The 23,952-nt window shown below is 48.9% G+C and overlaps 1 protein-coding gene across 1 annotated transcript in view; it reads right to left on the reverse strand.

Annotated features, from left to right (window-relative positions):
- LOC138351621 (glutamate receptor ionotropic, delta-2-like) overlaps positions 1–23,952 on the reverse strand; it is a 149,623-nt gene that overhangs the window by 74,758 nt on the left and 50,913 nt on the right. The window contains exons 5-6 of the mRNA XM_069303615.1: positions 18,543–18,857; positions 1,806–1,933 (exon numbers count right to left, since the gene is read on the reverse strand). Of these exons, the coding sequence (XP_069159716.1) occupies positions 1,806–1,933; positions 18,543–18,857 (443 nt within the window). The remainder of the gene's footprint in view (positions 1–1,805; positions 1,934–18,542; positions 18,858–23,952) is intronic.

Below are 23,952 nucleotides of genomic sequence, written 5' to 3' on the forward strand. Positions count from 1 at the left end.
TGTTGTGACCTGCATGACCTGTGGTGTTACAGGTTGTTGTGACCTACACCTGAGGTGTTACAGGTTGTTGTGACCTGCACCTGTGGTGTTACAGGTTGTTGTGACCTGCAAGACCTGTGGTGTTACATGTTGTGACCTGCATGACCTGTGGTGTTACATGTTGTGACCTGCATGACCCGTGATGTTGTGACCTGCACCTGAGGTGTTACAGGTTGTTGTGACCTGCACCTGTGGTGTTACAGGTTGTTGTGACCTGCACCTGAGGTGTTACAGGTTGTTGTGACCTGCACCTGAGGTGTTACAGGTTGTGACCTGCACCTGTGGTGTTAGAGGTTGTTGTGACCTGCACCTGAGGTGTTACAGGTTGTTGTGACCTGCACCTGTGGTGTTACAGGTTGTTGTGACCTGCACCTGTGGTGTTACAGGTTGTTGTGACCTGCACCTGTGGTGTTACAGGTTGTTGTGACCTGCACCTGAGGTGTTACAGGTTGTTGTGACCTGCACCTGAGGTGTTACAGGTTGTTATGACCTGCACCTGAGGTGTTACAGGTTGTTGTGACCTGCACCTGAGGTGTTACAGGTTGTGACCTGCACCTGTGGTGTTACAGGTTGTTGTGACCTGCAACTGAGGTGTTACAGGTTGTTGTGACCTGCACCTGAGGTGTTACAGGTTGTTGTGACCTGCACCTGAGGTGTTACAGGTTGTTGTGACCTGCACCTGAGGTGTTACAGGTTGTTATGACCTGCACCTGTGGTGTTACAGGTTGTGACCTGCACCTGTGTTGTTACAGGTTGTTGTGACCTGAACCTGAGGTGTTACAGGTTGTTGTGACCTGCACCTGAGGTGTTACAGGTTGTTGTGACCTGCACCTGAGGTGTTACAGGTTGTTGTGACCTGCACCTGAGGTGTTACAGGTTGTTGTGACCTGCACCTGAGGTGTTACAGGTTGTTGTGACCTGCACCTGAGGTGTTACAGGTTGTTGTGACCTGCACCTGAGGTGTTACAGGTTGTTGTGACCTGCACCTGTGGTGTTACAGGTTGTTGTGACCTGCACCTGACGTGTTACAGGTTGTTGTGACCTGCACCTGTGGTGTTACAGGTTATTGTGACCTGCACCTGAGGTGTTACAGGTTGTTGTGACCTGCACCTGTGGTGTTACAGGTTGTTGTGACCTGCACCTGAGGTGTTACAGGTTGTTGTGACCTGCACCTGAGGTGTTACAGGTTGTTGTGACCTGCACCTGTGGTGTTACAGGTTGTTGTGACCTGCACCTGTGGTGTTACAGGTTGTTGTGACCTGCACCTGTGGTGTTACAGGTTGTTGTGACCTGCACCTGAGGTGTTACAGGTTGTTGTGACCTGCACCTGTGGTGTTACAGGTTGTTGTGACCTGCACCAGTGGTGTTACAGGTTGTTGTGACCTGCACCTGTGGTGTTACAGGTTGTTGTGACCTGCACCTGAGGTGTTACAGGTTGTTGTGACCTGCACCTGAGGTGTTACAGGTTGTTGTGACCTGCACCTGTGGTCTTACAGGTTGTTGTGACCTGCATGGCCTGTGGTGTTACAGGTTGTTGTGACCTGCATGGCCTGTGATGTTACAGGTTGTGACCTGCATGACCTGTGGTGTTTCATAATGTTGTGACCTGCATGACCTGTGGTGTTACATAATGTTGTGACCTGCATGACCTGTGATGTTACAGGTTGTTGTTGTGACCTGCATGACCTGTGGTGTTACATGTTGTGACCTGCATGACCTGTGATGTTACAGGTTGTGACCTGCATGACCAGCACGACCTGCCTCACCTGTGATGGTGAGCTCACCAAGCGCGAGGTGCGCCTGGTGCCTGTAGACCACTCCCACCATGCCAGACACGCTGCCGTCCTGTCCCGGGCCGCCCCACCGTCTGTCAGCCGGCTCCACCACCTGGTACCTGTGTGGTGGTGTACTGTGGTGAGTGTGGTGGTGGTGTACTGTGGTGAGTGTGGTGGTGTACTGTGGTGAGTGTGGTGGTGTACTGTGGTGAGTGTGGTGGTGTACTGTGGTGAGTGTGGTGGTGTACTGTGGTGAGTGTGGTAGTGTACTGTGGTGAGTGTGGTGGTGTACTGTGGTGAGTGTGGTGGTGTACTGTGGTGAGTGTGGTAGTGTACTGTGGTGAGTGTGGTGGTGTACTGTGGTGAGTGTGGTGGTGTACTGTGGTGAGTGTGGTGGTGAGTGTTGTGGTGAGTGTGGTGGTGGTGTACTGTGGTGAGTGTGGTGGTGGTGTACTGTGGTGAGTGTGGTGGTGGTGTACTGTGGTGAGTGTGGTGGTGTACTGTGGTGAGTGTGGTGGTGTACTGTGGTGAGTGTGGTGGTGGTGTACTGTGGTGAGTGTGGTGGTGTACTGTGGTGAGTGTGGTGGTGTACTGTGGTGAGTGTGGTGGTGTACTGTGGTGAGTGTGGTGGTGGTGTACTGTGGTGAGTGTGGTGGTGGTGTACTGTGGTGAGTGTGGTGGTGGTGTACTGTGGTGAGTGTGGTGGTGTACTGTGGTGAGTGTGTTGGTGTACTGTGGTGAGTGTGGTGGTGGTGTACTGTGGTGAGTGTGGTGGTGTACTGTGGTGAGTGTGGTGGTGTACTGTGGTGAGTGTGGTGGTGTACTGTGGTGAGTGTGGTGGTGGTGTACTGTGGTGAGTGTGGTGGTGTACTGTGGTGAGTGTGGTGGTGTACTGTGGTGAGTGTGGTGGTGTACTGTGGTGAGTGTGGTGGTGTACTGTGGTGAGTGTGGTGGTGGTGTACTGTGGTGAGTGTGGTGGTGTACTGTGGTGAGTGTGGTGGTGAGTGTGGTGGCGTACTGTGGTGAGTGTGGTGGTGTACTGTGGTGAGTGTGGTGGTGTACTGTGGTGTGGTGGTGGTGTACTGTGGTGTAGTGGTGGTGTACTGTGGTGAGTGTGGTGGTGTACTGTGGTGAGTGTGGTGGTGTACTGTGGTGAGTGTGGTGGTGAGTGTGGTGGCGTACTGTGGTGAGTGTGGTGGTGTACTGTGGTGAGTGTGGTGGTGTACTGTGGTGAGTGTGGTGGTGTACTGTGGTGAGTGTGGTGGTGGTGTACTGTGGTGAGTGTGGTGGTGTACTGTGGTGAGTGTGGTGGTGTACTGTGGTGAGTGTGGTGGTGTACTGTGGTGAGTGTGGTGGTGAGTGTGGTGGCGTACTGTGGTGAGTGTGGTGGTGTACTGTGGAGAGTGTGGTGGCGTACTGTGGTGAGTGTGGTGGTGTACTGTGGTGAGTGTGGTGGTGTACTGTGGTGAGTGTGGTAGTGTACTGTGGTGAGTGTGGTGGTGTACTGTGGTGAGTGTGGTGGTGTACTGTGGTGAGTGTGGTGGTGTACTGTGGTGAGTGTGGTGGTGTACTGTGGTGAGTGTGGTGGTGGTGTACTGTGGTGAGTGTGTTGGTGTACTGTGGTGAGTGTGGTGGTGTACTGTGGTGAGTGTGGTGGTGGTGTACTGTGGTGAGTGTGGTGGTGTACTGTGGTGAGTGTGGTGGTGTACTGTGGTGAGTGTGGTGGCGTACTGTGGTGAGTGTAGTGGTGAGTGTGGTGGCGTACTGTGGTGAGTGTGGTGGTGTACTGTGGTGAGTGTGGTGGTGTACTGTGGTGAGTGTGGTGGTGTACTGTGGTGAGTGTGGTGGTGGTGTACTGTGGTGAGTGTGGTGGTGTACTGTGGTGAGTGTGGTGGTGGTGTACTGTGGTGAGTGTGGTGGTGTACTGTGGTGAGTGTGGTGGTGGTGTACTGTGGTGAGTGTGGTGGTGTACTGTGGTGAGTGTGGTGGTGGTGTACTGTGGTGAGTGTGGTGGTGTACTGTGGTGAGTGTGGTGGTGAGTGTGGTGGCGTACTGTGGTGAGTGTGGTGGTGTACTGTGGTGAGTGTGGTGGTGTACTGTGGTGAGTGTGGTGGTGGTGTACTGTGGTGAGTGTGGTGGTGTACTGTGGTGAGTGTGGTGGTGTACTGTGGTGAGTGTGGTGGTGGCGTACTGTGGTGAGTGTGGTGGTGGTGTACTGTGGTGAGTGTGGTGGTGTACTGTGGTGAGTGTGGTGGTGTACTGTGGTGAGTGTGGTGGTGTACTGTGGTGAGTGTGGTGGTGTACTGTGGTGAGTGTGGTGGTGTACTGTGGTGAGTGTGGTGGTGGTGTACTGTGGTGAGTGTGGTGGGCTGTACTGTGGTGAGTGTGGTGGTGTACTGTGGTGAGTGTGGTGGTGGTGTACTGTGGTGAGTGTGGTGGTGTACTGTGGTGAGTGTGGTGGTGTACTGTGGTGAGTGTGGTGGTGTACTGTGGTGAGTGTGGTGGTGTACTGTGGTGAGTGTGGTAGTGTACTGTGGTGAGTGTGGTGGTGTACTGTGGTGAGTGTGGTGGTGTACTGTGGTGAGTGTGGTAGTGTACTGTGGTGAGTGTGGTGGTGTACTGTGGTGAGTGTGGTGGTGTACTGTGGTGAGTGTGGTGGTGAGTGTTGTGGTGAGTGTGGTGGTGGTGTACTGTGGTGAGTGTGTGGTGGTGTACTGTGGTGAGTGTGGTGGTGGTGTACTGTGGTGAGTGTGGTGGTGTACTGTGGTGAGTGTGGTGGTGTACTGTGGTGAGTGTGGTGGTGGTGTACTGTGGTGAGTGTGGTGGTGTACTGTGGTGAGTGTGGTGGTGTACTGTGGTGAGTGTGGTGGTGTACTGTGGTGAGTGTGGTGGTGGTGTACTGTGGTGAGTGTGGTGGTGTGTACTGTGGTGAGTGTGGTGGTGGTGTACTGTGGTGGTGTGGTGGTGTACTGTGGTGAGTGTGTGGTGTACTGTGGTGAGTGTGGTGGTGGTACTGTGGTGAGTGTGGTGGTGTACTGTGGTGAGTGTGGTGGTGTACTGTGTGAGTGTGGTGGTGTACTGTGGTGAGTGTGTGGTGGTGTACTGTGGTGAGTGTGGTGGTGTACTGTGGTGAGTGTGGTGGTGTACTGTGGTGAGTGTGGTGGTGTACTGTGGTGAGTGTGGTGGTGTACTGTGGTGAGTGTGGTGGTGGTGTACTGTGGTGAGTGTGGTGGTGTACTGTGGTGAGTGTGGTGGTGAGTGTGGTGGCGTACTGTGGTGAGTGTGGTGGTGTACTGTGGTGAGTGTGGTGGTGTACTGTGGTGTGGTGGTGGTGTACTGTGGTGTAGTGGTGGTGTACTGTGGTGAGTGTGGTGGTGTACTGTGGTGAGTGTGGTGGTGTACTGTGGTGAGTGTGGTGGTGAGTGTGGTGGCGTACTGTGGTGAGTGTGGTGGTGTACTGTGGTGAGTGTGGTGGTGTACTGTGGTGAGTGTGGTGGTGTACTGTGGTGAGTGTGGTGGTGGTGTACTGTGGTGAGTGTGGTGGTGTACTGTGGTGAGTGTGGTGGTGTACTGTGGTGAGTGTGGTGGTGTACTGTGGTGAGTGTGGTGGTGAGTGTGGTGGCGTACTGTGGTGAGTGTGGTGGTGTACTGTGGAGAGTGTGGTGGCGTACTGTGGTGAGTGTGGTGGTGTACTGTGGTGAGTGTGGTGGTGTACTGTGGTGAGTGTGGTAGTGTACTGTGGTGAGTGTGGTGGTGTACTGTGGTGAGTGTGGTGGTGTACTGTGGTGAGTGTGGTGGTGTACTGTGGTGAGTGTGGTGGTGTACTGTGGTGAGTGTGGTGGTGGTGTACTGTGGTGAGTGTGTTGGTGTACTGTGGTGAGTGTGGTGGTGTACTGTGGTGAGTGTGGTGGTGGTGTACTGTGGTGAGTGTGGTGGTGTACTGTGGTGAGTGTGGTGGTGTACTGTGGTGAGTGTGGTGGCGTACTGTGGTGAGTGTAGTGGTGAGTGTGGTGGCGTACTGTGGTGAGTGTGGTGGTGTACTGTGGTGAGTGTGGTGGTGTACTGTGGTGAGTGTGGTGGTGTACTGTGGTGAGTGTGGTGGTGGTGTACTGTGGTGAGTGTGGTGGTGTACTGTGGTGAGTGTGGTGGTGGTGTACTGTGGTGAGTGTGGTGGTGTACTGTGGTGAGTGTGGTGGTGGTGTACTGTGGTGAGTGTGGTGGTGTACTGTGGTGAGTGTGGTGGTGGTGTACTGTGGTGAGTGTGGTGGTGTACTGTGGTGAGTGTGGTGGTGAGTGTGGTGGCGTACTGTGGTGAGTGTGGTGGTGTACTGTGGTGAGTGTGGTGGTGTACTGTGGTGAGTGTGGTGGTGGTGTACTGTGGTGAGTGTGGTGGTGTACTGTGGTGAGTGTGGTGGTGTACTGTGGTGAGTGTGGTGGTGGCGTACTGTGGTGAGTGTGGTGGTGGTGGTGGTACTGTGGTGAGTGTGGTGGTGTACTGTGGTGAGTGTGGTGGTGTACTGTGGTGAGTGTGGTGGTGTACTGTGGTGAGTGTGGTGGTGGTGTACTGTGGTGAGTGTGGTGGTGTACTGTGGTGAGTGTGGTGGTGTACTGTGGTGAGTGTGGTGGTGTACTGTGGTGAGTGTGGTGGTGTACTGTGGTGAGTGTGGTGGTGGTGTACTGTGGTGAGTGTGGTGGTGTACTGTGGTGAGTGTGGTGGTGTACTGTGGAGAGTGTGGTGGTGTACTGTAGTGAGTGTGGTAGTGTACTGTGGTGAGTGTGGTGGTGTACTGTGGTGAGTGTGATGGTGTACTGTAGTGAGTGTGGTGGTGTACTGTAGTGAGTGTGGTGGTGTACTGTGGTGAGTGTGGTGGTGTACTGTGGTGAGTGTGGTGGTGTACTGTGGTGAGTGTGGTGGTGTACTGTGGTGAGTGTGGTGGTGTACTGTGGTGAGTGTGGTGGTGTACTGTGGTGAGTGTGGTGGTGGTGTACTGTGGTGAGTGTGGTGGTGTACTGTGGTGAGTGTGGTGGTGTACTGTGGTGAGTGTGGTGGTGGTGTACTGTGGTGAGTGTGGTGGTGTACTGTAGTGAGTGTGGTGGTGTACTGTAGTGAGTGTGGTGGTGTACTGTGGTGAGTGTGGTGGTGTACTGTGGTGAGTGTGGTGGTGTTCTGTGGTGAGTGTGGTGGTGGTGAACTGTGGTGAGTGTGGTGGTGTACTGTGGTGAGTGTGGTGGTGTGGTGGTGTACTGTGGTGAGTGTGGTGGTGTACTGTGGTGAGTGTGGTGGTGTACTGTAGTGAGTGTGGTGGTGTACTGTGGTGAGTGTGGTGGTGTACTGTGGAGAGTGTGGTGGTGTACTGTGGTGAGTGTGGTGGTGGTGTACTGTGGTGAGTGTGGTAGTGTACTGTGGTGAGTGTGGTGGTGTACTGTGGTGAGTGTGGTGGTGTACTGTGGTGAGTGTGGTAGTGTACTGTGGTGAGTGTGGTGGTGTACTGTGGTGAGTGTGGTAGTGTACTGTGGTGAGTGTGGTGGTGTACTGTGGAGAGTGTGGTGGTGTACTGTGTTGAGTGTGGTGGTGGTGTACTGTGGTAAGTGTGGTGGTGGTGTACTGTGGTGAGTGTGGTGGTGTACTGTCGTGAGTGTGGTGGTGTACTGTGGTGAGTGTGGTAGTGTACTGTGGTGTGTGTGGTGGTGGTGTACTGTGGAGAGTGTGGTGGTGGTGTACTGTGGTGAGTGTGGTGGTGGTGTACTGTGGTGAGTGTGGTGGTGGTGTACAGTGGTGAGTGTGGTGGTGTACTGTGGTGAGTGTGGTGGTGTACTGTGGTGAGTGTGGTGGTGTACTGTGGTGAGTGTGGTGGTGGTGTACTGTGGTGAGTGTGGTGGTGTACTGTGGTGAGTGTGGTGGTGGTGTACTGTGGTGAGTGTGGTGGTGTACTGTGGTGAGTGTGGTGGTGTACTGTGGTGAGTGTGGTGGTGTACTGTGGTGAGTGTGGTGGTGTACTGTGGTGAGTGTGGTGGTGGTGTACTGTGGTGAGTGTGGTGGTGTACTGTGGTGAGTGTGGTAGTGTACTGTGGTGAGTGTGGTGGTGGTGTACTGTGGTGAGTGTGGTGGTGTACTGTGGTGAGTGTGGTGGTGTACTGTGGTGAGTGTGGTGGTGTACTGTGGTGAGTGTGGTGGTGTACTGTGGTGAGTGTGGTGGTGTACTGAGGTGAGTGTGGTGGTGTACTGTGGTGAGTGTGGTGGTGTACTGTGGTGAGTGTGGTGGTGAGTGTGGTGGTGTACTGTGGTGAGTGTGGTGGTGTACTGTGGTGAGTGTGGTGGTGTACTGTGGAGAGTGTGGTGGTGTACTGTGGTGAGTGTGGTGGTGGTGTACTGTGGTGAGTGTGGTAGTGTACTGTGGTGAGTGTGGTGGTGTACTGTGGTGAGTGTGGTGGTGAGTGTGGTGGTGTACTGTGGTGAGTGTGGTGGTGTACTGTGGTGAGTGTGGTGGTGTACTGTGGAGAGTGTGGTGGTGTACTGTGGTGAGTGTGGTGGTGGTGTACTGTGGTGAGTGTGGTGGTGTACTGTGGTGAGTGTGGTAGTGTACTGTGGTGAGTGTGGTGGTGTACTGTGGTGAGTGTGGTAGTGTACTGTGGTGAGTGTGGTGGTGTACTGTAGTGAGTGTGGTGGTGTACTGTGGTGAGTGTAGTGGTGTACTGCGGTGAGTGTGGTGGTGTACTGTGGTGAGTGTGGTGGTGTACCGTGGTGAGTGTGGTGGTGTACTGTGGTGAGTGTGGTGGTGTACTGTGGTGAGTGTGGTGGTGGTGTACTGTGGTGAGTGTGGTGGTGTACTGTGGTGAGTGTGGTGGTGTACTGTGGTGAGTGTGGTGGTGGCGTACTGTGGTGAGTGTGGTGGTGGTGTACTGTGGTGAGTGTGGTGGTGTACTAAGGTGAGTGTAGTGGTGTACTGTGGTGAGTGTGGTGGTGGTGTACTGTGGTGAGTGTGGTGGTGTACTGTTGTGAGTGTGGTGGTGTACTGTGGTGAGTGTGGTTGTGAGTGTGGTGGTGTACTGTGGTGAGTGTGGTGGTGTACTGTTGTGAGTGTGGTGGTGTACTGTGGTGAGTGTGGTGGTGTACTGTGGTGAGTGTGGTGGTGTACTGTGGTGAGTGTGGTGGTGTACTGTGGTGAGTGTGGTGGTGTACTGTGGTGAGTGTGTTTGTGAGTGTGGTGGTGTACTGTGGTGAGTGTGGTGGTGTACTGTTGTGAGTGTGGTGGTGTACTGTGGTGAGTGTGGTGGTGTACTGTGGTGAGTGTGGTGGTGTACTGTGGTGAGTGTGGTGGTGTACTGTGGTGAGTGTGATGGTGTACTGTGGTGAGTGTGGTGGTGTACTATGGTGAGTGTGGTGGTGGTGTACTGTGGTGAGTGTGGTGGTGTACTGTGGTGAGGAGCACCAGTTGCTGCTGGTACTTATTACAAAAAATAGAAGTAACAGAACATACACCAGCAACAACAGAATATACACCAGCAACAACAGAACATACACCTGCAACAACAGAACATACACCACAACAACAGAACATACACCTGCAACAACAGAACATACACCAGCAACAACAGAACATACACCAGCAACAACAGAACATACACCTGCAACAACAGAACATACACCACAACAACAGAACATACACCTGCAACAACAGAACATACACCAGCAACAACAGAACATACACCAGCAACAACAGAACATACACCTGCAACAACAGAACATACACCAGCAACAACAGAACATACACCAGCAACAACAGAACATACACCAGCCACAACAGAACATAATCGAGCAGCAACAGAACATACACCAGCTGCTACACAACATACAGCAGCAGCAAGAGAACATACACCAGCAACAACAGAACATACACCAGCAACAACAGAACATACACCAGCAACAACAGAACATACACCAGCAACAACAGAACACACACCAGCAGCAACAGAACATACACCAGTAGCAACAAAACATACACCTGCAACAACAGAACATACACCTGCAACAACAGAACATACACCAGCAACAACAGAACATACACCTACAACAACAGAACATACACCTGCAACAACAGAACATACACCAGCAACAACAGAACATACACCAGCAACAACAGAACATACACCAGCAACAACAGAACTTACACCAGCAACAACAGAACATACACCAGCAACAACAGAACATACACCTGCAACAACAGAACATACACCAGCAACAACAGAACATACACCTGCAAAAACTGAAGATACACCAGCAACAACAGAACATACACCTGAAACAACAGAACATACACCTGCAACAACAGAACATACACCAGCAGGAACAGAACATACACCAGCAAGAACAGAGCATACACCAACAACAACAGAACATACACCAGCAGCAACAGAACATACACCAGCAACAACAGAACATACACCAGCAACAACAGAACATACACCAGCAACAACAGAACATACACAAGCAACAACAGAACATACACCAGCAACAACAGAACATACACCAGCCACAACAGAACATACACCAGCAACAACAGAACATACACCAGCAACAACAGAACATACACCAGCAACAACAGAACATACACCAGCAACAACAGAACATTCACCGGCAACAACAGAACATACACCAGCAACAACAGAACATACACCAGCAACAACAGAACATACACCAGCAACAACAGAACATACACCAGCAACAACAGAACATACACCAGCAACAACAGAACATACACCAGCAACAACAGAACATACACTAGCCACAACAGAACATACACCAGCAACAACAGAACATACACCAGCAACAACAGAACATACACCAGCAACAACAGAACATACACCAGCAACAACATAACATACACCAGCAACAACAGAACATACACCAGCAACAACAGAACATACACCAGCAACAACAGAACATACACCAGCAACAACAGAACATTCACCGGCAACAACAGAACATACACCAGCAACAACAGAACATACACCAGCAACAACAGAACATACACCAGCAACAACAGAACATACACCAGCAACAACAGAACATACACCAGCAACAACAGAACATACACCAGCAACAACAGAACATACACTAGCCACAACAGAACATACACCAGCAACAACAGAACATACACCAGCAACAACAGAACATACACCAGCAACAACAGAACATACACCAGCAACAACATAACATACACCAGCAACAACAGAACATACACCAGCAACAACAGAACATACACCAGCAACAGAACATAATCGAGCAGCTACAGAACATAATCGAGCAGCAACAGAACATACACCAGCAACAACAGAACATACACCAGCAACAACAGAACATACACCACAACAACAGAACATACACCTGCAACAACAGAACATACACCACAACAACAGAACATACACCTGCAACAACAGAACATACACCACAACAACAGAACATACACCTGCAACAACAGAACATACACCAGCAACAACAGAACATACACCAGCAACAACAGAACATACACCTGCAACAACAGAACATACAATAGCAACAACAGAACATACACCAGCAACAACAGAACATACACCTGCAACAACAGAACATACACCAGCAACAACAGAACATACACCTGAAACAACAGAACATACACCAGCAACAACAGAACATACTGCTAGCAACAGAACATAATCGAGCAGCAACAGAACATACACCAGCAGCTACAGAACATACAGCAGCAGCAAGAGAACATACACCAGCAACAACAGAACATACACCAGCAACAACAGAACATACACCAGCAACAACAGAACATACACCAGCAACAACAGAACACACACCAACAGCAACAGAACATACACCAGCAACAACAGAACATACACCTGCAACAACAGAACATACACCTGCAACAACAGAACACACCAGCAACAACAGAACATACACCTACAACAACAGAACATACACCTGCAACAACAGAACATACACCAGCAACAACAGAACATACACCAGCAACAACAGAACGTACACCAGCAACAACAGAACATACACCAGCAACAACAGAACATACACAAGCAACAACAGAACATACACCTGCAACAACAGAACATACACCTGCAACAACAGAACATACACCTGCAAAAACTGAAGATACACCAGCAACAACAGAACATACACCTGAAACAACAGAACATACACCTGCAACAACAGAACATACACCAGCAGCAAAAGAACATACACCAGCAAGAACAGAGCATACACCAGCAACAACAGAACATACACCAGCAGCAACAGAACATACACCAGCAACAACAGAACATACACCAGCAACAACAGAACATACACCAGCAACAACAGAACATACACCAGCAACAACAGAACATACACCAGCAACAACAGAACATACATCAGCCACAACAGAACATACACCAGCAACAACAGAACATACACCAGCAACAACAGAACATACACCAGCAACAACAGAACATACACCAGCAACAACAGAACATACACCAGCAACAACAGAACATACACCAGCAACAACAGAACATACACCAGCAACAACATAACATACACCAGCCACAACAGAACATAAACCAGCAACAACAGAACATACACCAGCAACAACAGAACATACACCACCAACAACAGAACATACACCAGCAACAACAGAACATACACCAGCAACAACAGAACATACACCAGCAACAACAGAACATACACCAGCAACAACAGAACATACACCAGCAACAACAGAACATACACCAGCAACAACAGAACATACACCAGCAACAACAGAACTTACACCAGCAACAACAGAACATACACCAGCAACAACAGAACATACACCAGCAACAACAGAACATACACCAGCAACAACAGAACATACACCAGCAACAACAGAACATACACCTGCCACAACAGAACATACTGCTAGCAACAGAACATAATCGAGCAACAACAGAACATACACCAGCAACAACAGAACATAATCGAGCAACAACAGAACATACACCAGCAACAACAGAACATAATCGAGCAACAACAGAACATACACCAGCAACAACAGAACATACACCAGCAACAACAGAACATACGCCAGCAACAACAGAACATACACCAGCAACAACAGAACATACACCAGCAACAACAGAACATACACCAGCAACAACATAACATACACCAGCAACAACAGAACATACACCAGCAACAACAGAACATACACCAGCAACAGAACATAATCGAGCAGCTACAGAACATAATCGAGCAGCAACAGAACATACACCAGCAACAACAGAACATTCACCAGCAACAACAGAACATACACCACAACAACAGAACATACACCTGCAACAACAGAACATACACCACAACAACAGAACATACACCTGCAACAACAGAACATACACCACAACAACAGAACATACACCTGCAACAACAGAACATACACCAGCAACAACAGAACATATACCAGCAACAACAGAACATACACCTGCAACAACAGAACATACAATAGCAACAACAGAACATACACCAGCAACAACAGAACATACACCTGCAACAACAGAACATACACCAGCAACAACAGAACATACACCAGCAACAACAGAACATACACCAGCAACAACAGAACATACTGCTAGCAACAGAACATAATCGAGCAGCAACAGAACATACACCAGCAGCTACAGAACATACAGCAGCAGCAAGAGAACATACACCAGCAACAACAGAACATACACCAGCAACAACAGAACATACACCAGCAACAACAGAACATACACCAGCAACAACAGAACACACACCAACAGCAACAGAACATACACCAGCAACAACAGAACATACACCTGCAACAACAGAACATACACCAGCAACAACAGAACACACCAGCAACAACAGAACATACACCTACAACAACAGAACATACACCTGCAACAACAGAACATACACCAGCAACAACAGAACATACACCAGCAACAACAGAACATACACCTGCAACAACAGAACATACACCTGCAACAACAGAACATACACCTGCAAAAACTGAAGATACACCAACAACAACAGAACATACACCTGAAACAACAGAACATACACCTGCAACAACAGAACATACACCAGCAGCAAAAGAACATACACCAGCAAGAACAGAGCATACACCAGCAACAACAGAACATACACCAGCAGCAACAGAACATACACCAGCAACAACAGAACATACACCAGCAACAACAGAACATACACCAGCAACAACAGAACATACACCAGCAACAACAGAACATACACCAGCAACAACAGAACATACACCAGCAACAACAGAACATACATCAGCCACAACAAAACATACACCAGCAACAACAGAACATACACCAGCAACAACAGAACATACACCAGCAACAACAGAACATACACCAGCAACAACAGAACATACACCAGCAACAACAGAACATACACCAGCAACAACAGAACATACACCAGCAACAACAGAACATACACCAGCCACAACAGAACATACACCAGCAACAACAGAACATACACCAGCAACGACAGAACATACACCACCAACAACAGAACATACACCAGCAACAACAGAACATACACCAGCAACAACAGAACATACACCACCAACAACAGAACATACACCAGCAACAACAGAACATACACCAGCAACAACAGAACATACACCAGCAACAACAGAACATACACCAGCAACAACAGAACATACACCAGCAACAACAGAACATACACCAGCAACAACAGAACATACACCAGCAACAACAGAACATACACCAGCAACAACAGAACATACACCAGCAACAACAGAACATACACCAGCAACAACAGAACATACACCTGCCACAACAGAACATACTGCTAGCAACAGAACATAATCGAGCAACAACAGAACATACACCAGCAACAACAGAACATAATCGAGCAACAACAGAACATGCACCAGCAACAACAGAACATAATCGAGCAACAACAGAACATACACCAGCAACAACAGAACATACACCAGCAACAACAGAACATACACCTGCAACAACAGAACATACACCTACAACAACAGAACATACACCTGCAACAACAGAACATACACCTGCAACAACTGAAGATACACCAGCAACAACAGAACATACACCTGAAACAACAGAACATACACCAGCAACAACAGAACATACACCAGCAGCAACAGAACATACAGCAGCAACAACAGAACATACACCAGCAACAGCAGAACATACACCAGCAACAACCGAACATACACCAGCAACCATAGAACATACTGCTAGCAACAGAACATACACCTGAAACAACAGAACATACACCAGCAACATCAGAACATACACCAGCAACAACAGAACATACTGCTAGCAACAGAACACAATCGAGCAGCAACAAAACATACAGCAGCAACAACAGAACATACACCAGCAGCAACAGAACATAATCGAGCAGCAACAGAACATAATCGAGCAACAACAGAACACAATCAAGCAGCAACAGAACATACACCAGCAACAACAGAACATACACCAGCAACAACAGAAAATACACCAGCAGCAACAGAACATAATCGAGCAGCAACAGAACATAATCGAGCAGCAACAGAACACAATCGAGCAGCAACAGAACATACACCAGCAGCAACAGAGCATACCTCAGCAACAACAGAACATACACCAGCAACAACAGAACATACACCAGCAACAACAGAACATACACCAGCAACAACAGAACATACACGAGCAACAACAGAACATACTGCTAGCAACAGAACATAATCGAGCAGCAACAGAACATACACCAGCAGCTACAGAACATACAGCAGCAGCAAGAGAACATACACCAGCAACAACAGAACATACACCAGCAACAACAGAACATACACCAGCAACAGAACATACAGCAACTGAACATAATCGAGCAGCTACAGAACATAATCGAGCAGCAACAGAACATACACCAGCAACAACAGAACATACACCAGCAACAGAACATACAGCAACTGAACATAATCGAGCAGCTACAGAACATAATCGAGCAGCAACAGAACATACACCAGCAGCTACAGAACATACAGCAGCAGCAAGAGAACATACACCAGCAACAACAGAACATACACCAGCAACAACAGAACATACACCAGCAACAACAGAACATACACCAGCAACAACAGAACATACACCAGCAACAACAGAACATACACCAGCAGCAACAGAACATACACCTGCAACAACAGAACATACACCAGCAGCAACATAACATACACCAGCAGCAACAGAACATACACCAGCAAGAACAGAACATACACCAGCAACAACAGAACATACAGGTGCAACAACAGAACATACACCAGCAACAACAGAACATACACCAGCCACAACAGAACATACACCTGCCATAACAGAACATACTGCTAGCAACAGAACATAATCGAGCAACAACAGAACATACACCAGCAACAACAGAACATAATCGAGGAACAACAGAACATACACCAGCAATAACAGAACATACAGCAACAACAGAACATACACCAGCAACAACAGAACATACACCAACAACAACAGAACATACTGCTAGCAACAGAACATAATCGAGCAGCAACAGAACATACACCAGCAACAACAGAACATAATCGAGGAACAACAGAACATACACCAGCAATAACAGAACATACAGCAACAACAGAACATACACCAGCAACAACAGAACATACACCAGCAACAACAGAACATACACCAGCAACAGAACATACAGCAACTGAACATAATCGAGCAGCTACAGAACATAATCGAGCAGCAACAGAACATACACCAGCAACAACAGAACATACACCAGCAACAGAACATACAGCAACTGAACATAATCGAGCAGCTACAGAACATAATCGAGCAGCAACAGAACATACACCAGCAGCTACAGAACATACAGCAGCAGCAAGAGAACATACACCAGCAACAACAGAACATACACCAGCAACAACAGAACATACACCAGCAACAACAGAACATACACCAGCAACAACAGAACATACACCAGCAACAACAGAACATACACCAGCAGCAACAGAACATACACCTGCAACAACAGAACATACACCAGCAGCAACATAACATACACCAGCAGCAACAGAACATACACCAGCAAGAACAGAACATACACCAGCAACAACAGAACATACAGGTGCAACAACAGAACATACACCAGCAACAACAGAACATACACCAGCCACAACAGAACATACACCTGCCATAACAGAACATACTGCTAGCAACAGAACATAATCGAGCAACAACAGAACATACACCAGCAACAACAGAACATAATCGAGGAACAACAGAACATACACCAGCAATAACAGAACATACAGCAACAACAGAACATACACCAGCAACAACAGAACATACACCAACAACAACAGAACATACTGCTAGCAACAGAACATAATCGAGCAGCAACAGAACATACACCAGCAACAACAGAACATAATCGAGCAACAACAGAACATACAGCAACAGAACATACACCAGCAATAACAGAACATACACCAGCAACAACAGAACATACACCAGCAAAAACAAAACATACACCAGCAACAACAGAACATACACCAGCAACAACAGAACATACTGCCAGCAACAGAACATAATTGAGCAACAACTGAACATACACCAGCAACAACAGAACATAATCGAGCAACAACAGAACATACAGCAACAGAACATACAGCAACAGAACATACACCTGCAACAACAGAACATACACCAGCAACAACAGAACATAATCGAGCAACAACAGAACATACAGCAACAGAACATACACCAGCAATAACAGAACATACACCAGCAACAACAGAACATACACCAGCAAAAACAAAACATACACCAGCAACAACAGAACATACACCAGCAACAACAGAACATACTGCCAGCAACAGAACATAATCGAGCAACAACTGAACATACACCAGCAACAACAGAACATAATCGAGCAACAACAGAACATACAGCAACAGAACATACACCTGCAACAACAGAACATACACCAGCAGCAACAGAACATACACCAGCAACAACAGAACATACACCAGCAACAACAGAACATTCTGCTAGCAACAGAACATAATCGAGCAGCAACAGAACATACACCAGCAACAACAGAACATAATCGAGCAACAACAGAACATACACCAGCAACAACAGAACATACAGCAACAGAACATACACCAGCAACAACAGAACATACACCAGCAGCAACAGAACATACACCAGCAACAACGGAACATACACCAGCAACAACAGAACATACACCAGCAACAACAGAACATACACCAGCAACAACAGAACATACCCCAGCAGCAACATAACATACACCAGCAACAACAGAACATACACCAGCAGCAACAAAACATACACCTGCAGCAACAGAACATACACCAGCAGCAACAGAACATACACCAGCAACAACAGAACATAATCGAGCAACAACAGAACATACAGCAACAGAACATACACCAGCAACAACAGAACATACACCAGCAGCAAGAGAACATACACCAGCAGCAACAGAACATACACCAGCAGCAACAGAACATACACCAGCAGCAACAGAACATACACCAGCAGCAACAGAACATACACCAGCAGCAACAGAACATACACCAGCAACAACAGAACATACACCAGCAAAACACTGAGGGTGACGTCAAGAAATCTCACGTGAAGTTCAAGTGTTCGCTGAGAGTATTGACGACGTTGACGTCTATGCCGGCGAGCGGCTCCCGTCTGCCGTCAGCCAGGACGGTCAGCTGGAAGAAGGGCCAGTTGTTGACGGTGGCGACTGTCAACTGGCGGCCCTGGAAGTCCCGGTACAGGAGGTCCAGGTCAGGGAACACGGCCCCCACCACGTAGCCTCGCTGTCCCGTCGCTCCCTTGTCCCGGTACAGGAGGTCCAGGTCAGGGAACACGGCCCCCACCACGTAGCCTCGCTGTCCCGTCTCTCCCTGGTCCACCCAGCGGCCAGCCACCCGGAACCTGTGTGACGCCTCCTGTCATTATACTGCCTCGCTTACCTGCCTCCTGTCATTATACTGCCTCGCTTACCTGCCTCCTGTCATCATACTGCCTCGCTTACCTGCCTCCTGTCATCATACTGCCTCGCTTACCTGACTCCTGTCATCATACTGTCTCGCTTACCTGCCTCCTGTCATTATACTGCCTCGCTTACCTGCCTCCTGTCATCATACTGCCTCGCTTAGCTGCCTCCTGTCATCATACTTCCTCGCTTACCTGCCTTCTGTCATCATACTGTCTCGCTTACCTGCCTCCTGTCATTATACTGCCTCGCTTACCTGCCTCCTGACATTATACTGCCTCGCTTAGCTGCCTCCTGACATTATACTGCCTCGCTTAGCTGCCTCCTGTCATTATACTGCCTCGCTTACCTGCCTCCTGTCATTATACTGCCTCGCTTAGCTGCTTCCTGTCATTATACTGTCTCGCTTACCTGCCTCCTGTCATCATACTGCCTCGCTTACCTGCCTCCTGTCATCATACTGCCTCTCTTACCTGCCTCCTGTCATCATACTGCCTCTCTTACCTGCCTCCTATCATCATACTGCCTCTCTTACCTGCCTCCTGTCATCATACTGCCTCTCTTACCTGCCTCCTGTCATCATACTGCCTCTCTTACCTGCCTCCTATCATCATACTGCCTCTCTTACCTGCCTCCTGTCATCATACTGCCTCTCTTACCTGCCTCCTGTCATCATACTGCCTCTCTTACCTGCCTCCTATCATCATACTGCCTCTCTTACCTGCCTCCTGTCATCATACTTATTCTCTTACCTGCCTCCTGTCATCATACTGCCTCTCTTACCTGCCTTCTGTCATCATACTGCCTCTCTTACCTGCCTCCTGTCATCATACTGCCTCTCTTACCTGCCTCCTGTCATCATACTGCCTCTCTTACCAGCCTCCTGTCATCATACTTATTCTCTTACCTGCCTCCTGTCATCATACTGCCTCTCTTACCTGCCTTCTGTCATCATACTGCCTCTCTTACCTGCCTCCTGTCATCATACTGCCTCTCTTACCTGCCTCCTGTCATCATACTGCCTCTCTTACCTGCCTCCTGTCATCATACTGCCTCTCTTACCTGCCTCCTGTCATCATACTGCCTCGCTTACCTGCCTCCTGTCATCATACTGCCTCTCTTACCTGCCTCCTGTCATCATACTGCCTCTCTTACCAGCCTCTTTACTCTTATATTTATCTATTATTTACATCTTAAACTGTCAAGGAGAGAGTTGGTCTCATAAATCACTAGTCACACATAAGAGTCACCCATGTATTAGACTTACACATAAGAGTCACCCATGTATTAGACTTACACATAAGAGTCACCCATGTTAGACTTACACATAAGAGTCACCCATGTTAGACTTACACATAAGAGTCACCCATGTATTAGACTTACACATAAGAGTCACCCATGTATTAGACTTACACATAAGAGTCACCCATGTATTAGACTTACACATAAGAGTCACCCATGTATTAGACTTACACATAAGAGTCACCCATGTTAGACTTACACATAAGAGTCACCCATGTATTAGACTTACACATAAGAGTCACCCATGTATTAGACTTACACATAAGAGTCACCCATGTATTAGACTTACACATAAGAGTCACCCATGTATTAGACTTACACATAAGAGTCACCCATGTATTAGACTTACACATAAGAGTCACCCATGTATTAGACTTACACATAAGAGTCACCCATGTATTAGACTTACACATAAGAGTCACCCATGTATTAGACTTACACATAAGAGTCACCCATGTTAGACTTACACATAAGAGTCACCCATGTTAGACTTACACATAAGAGTCACCCATGTATTAGACTTACACATAAGAGTCACCCATGTTAGACTTACACATAAGAGTCACATATATGAGTAACCAGCCCATCCTCCTGTTCTGGCAGTACCTATAGTAACGATAAGGACCATAGTACACAATTAGAAAGTTGAAATCGGTACTTGTGAATATGGACAAACCGGAAAAGATTATATATTTATGTTGCGAAGAAAAACTAAACTAACCTTCCTAGGCCTAATGCCTAATATCAAATATCAAATATACGATATCTGAGGCCTAATATAGTATATATGTGTGCTATACTAGGCCTAGGAATATTTAGGTTTGTTTTGGTCGAAAATTTCCGACACCCAAAGCATTAACCCCAATCACAGCAAGGTAATTGTGTTGTGTTAGGAAATTAAAATTACTAACAATATTAATTCCTAGTGAGAAAGCGCCAAAGGTTTCCTAGTATGGATGGTGGGTTATTGCGTCAGCCATCCCGGCTCACGCGTGTCTCCTAGTATGGATGGTTGGTTATTGCGTCAGCCATCACGGCTCACGCGTGTCTCCTAGTATGGATGGTGGGTTATTGCGTCAGCCATCACGGCTCACGCGTGTCTCCTAGTATGGATGGTGGGTTATTGCGTCAGCCATCCCGGCTCACGCGTGTCTCCTAGTATGGATGGTTGGTTATTGCGTCAGCCATCACGGCTCACGCGTGTCTCCTAGTATGGATGGTGGGTTATTGCGTCAGCCATCCCGGCTCACGCGTGTCTCCTAGTATGGATGGTGGGTTATTGCGTCAGCCATCACGGCTCACGCGTGTCTCCTAGTATGGATGGTTGGTTATTGCGTCAGCCATCACGGCTCACGCGTGTCTCCTAGTATGGATGGTGGGTTATTGCGTCAGCCATCACGGCTCACGCGTGTCTCCTAGTATGGATGGTGGGTTATTGCGTCAGCCATCCCGGCTCACGCGTGTCTCCTAGTATGGATGGTTGGTTATTGCGTCAGCCATCACGGCTCACGCGTGTCTCCTAGTATGGATGGTGGGTTATTGCGTCAGCCATCCCGGCTCACGCGTGTCTCCTAGTATGGATGGTGGGTTATTGCGTCAGCCATCACGGCTCACGCGTGTCTCCTAGTATGGATGGTGGGTTATTGCGTCAGCCATCCCGGCTCACGCGTGTCTCCTAGTATGGATGGTTGGTTATTGCGTCAGCCATCACGGCTCACGCGTGTCTCCTAGTATGGATAGAGAGCTACTGCGTCAGCCATCCCGGCTCACGCGTGTCTCCTAGTATGGATGGTGGGTTATTGCGTCAGCCATCACGGCTCACGCGTGTCTCCTAGTATGGATGGTTGGTTATTGCGTCAGCCATCACGGCTCACGCGTGTCTCGTAGTATGGATAGAGAGCTACTGCGTCAGCCATCCCGGCTCACGCGTGTCTCCTAGTATGGATAGAGAGCTACTGCGTCAGCCATCCCGGCTCACGCGGTGTCTCCTAGTATGGATGGTGGGTTATTGCGTCAGCCATCATGGCTCGCGCGGTGTCTCCTAGTATGGATGGTGGGTTATTGCGTCAGCCATCACGGCTCACGCGTGTCTCCTAGTATGGATGGTGGGTTATTGCGTCAGCCATCACGGCTCACGCGTGTCTCCTAGTATGGATAGAGAGCTACTGCGTCAGCCATCACGGCTCACGCGGTGTCTCCTAGTATGGATGGTTGGTTATTGCGTCAGCCATCACGGCTCATGCGTGTCTCCTAGTATGGATGGTTGGTTATTGCGTCAGCCATCACGGCTCACGCGTGTCTCCTAGTATGGATAGAGAGCTACTGCGTCAGCCATCCCGGCTCACGCGTGTCTCCTAGTATGGATAGAGAGCTACTGCGTCAGCCATCCCGGCTCACGCGGTGTCTCCTAGTATGGATGGTTGGTTATTGCGTCAGCCATCACGGCTCACGCGTGTCTCCTAGTATGAATGGTTGGTTATTGCGTCAGCCATCCCGGCTCACGCGTGTCTCCTAGTATGGATGGTTGGTTATTGCGTCAGCCATCACGGCTCACGCGGTGTCTCCTAGTATGGATAGAGAGCTACTGCGTCAGCCATCCCGGCTCAAGCGTGTCTCCTAGTATGGATAGAGAGCTATTGCGTCAGCCATCCCGGCTCACGCGTGTCTCCTAGTATGGATAGAGAGCTACTGCGTCAGCCATCCCGGCTCACGCGTGTCTCCTAGTATGGATAGAGAGCTACTGCGTCAGCCATCCCGGCTCACGCGTGTCTCCTAGTATGGATAGAGAGCTATTGCGTCAGCCATCCCGGCTCACGCGTGTCTCCTAGTATGGATAGAGAGCTACTGCGTCAGCCATCCCGGCTCACGCGTGTCTCCTAGTATGGATAGAGAGCTACTGCGTCAGCCATCCCGGCTCACGCGTGTCTCCTAGTATGGATAGAGAGCTATTGCGTCAGCCATCCCGGCTCACGCGTGTCTCCTAGTATGGATAGAGAGCTACTGCGTCAGCCATCCCGGCTCACGCGTGTCTCCTAGTATGGATAGAGAGCTACTGCGTCAGCCATCCCGGCTCACGCGTGTCTCCTAGTATGGATAGAGAGCTACTGCGTCAGCCATCCCGGCTCACGCGTGTCTCCTAGTATGGATAGAGAGCTACTGCGTCAGCCATCACGGCTCGCGCGTGTCTCCTAGTATGGATAGAGAGCTACTGCGTCAGCCATCACGGCTCGCGCGGTGAAGATTAGTAGATTAGAATGCGCCTCTGTGTGCCACCTATGTATGGAGATCAGATAAGAAATCAGAAGCGGGGAGCCACATAGTGCCACTCCATATTAGGTCACCCAAGGTGTGAGTGGTAGCAGTCGAAAAAACAGTGAAGATAGGTATCTATTATGTGCCACTATGATCATGTTCATTTACAGTAAAGTAGCTGCCTATGAAGGGTAATCAGATAAGAAAATCAGAGGCGGGGTGCCACTTAGAGCCACCCCATATTAGGTCGCCCAAGGTGTGGGGCAGCAACAATCGTAAAATAGTGAAGATAGGTATCTATTATGTGTCGCTATGTTCATGCTCATGTTCATTTATACAGAAAAGTATGACAGTATATTTGTATAATAAACACTCAGGTGAGCGGTAGTTACCCCCCCCCCCCCCACCTCCCCCTATGGGACAGGTGTAAAAACAGGATCCTCGCAGTAGGGGCGGTCCCCCCTCACCAGCCCTCCTCAT

This window comes from Procambarus clarkii, chromosome 50 (assembly GCF_040958095.1).
Source record: "Procambarus clarkii isolate CNS0578487 chromosome 50, FALCON_Pclarkii_2.0, whole genome shotgun sequence".
Taxonomy (NCBI): domain Eukaryota; kingdom Metazoa; phylum Arthropoda; class Malacostraca; order Decapoda; family Cambaridae; genus Procambarus; species Procambarus clarkii.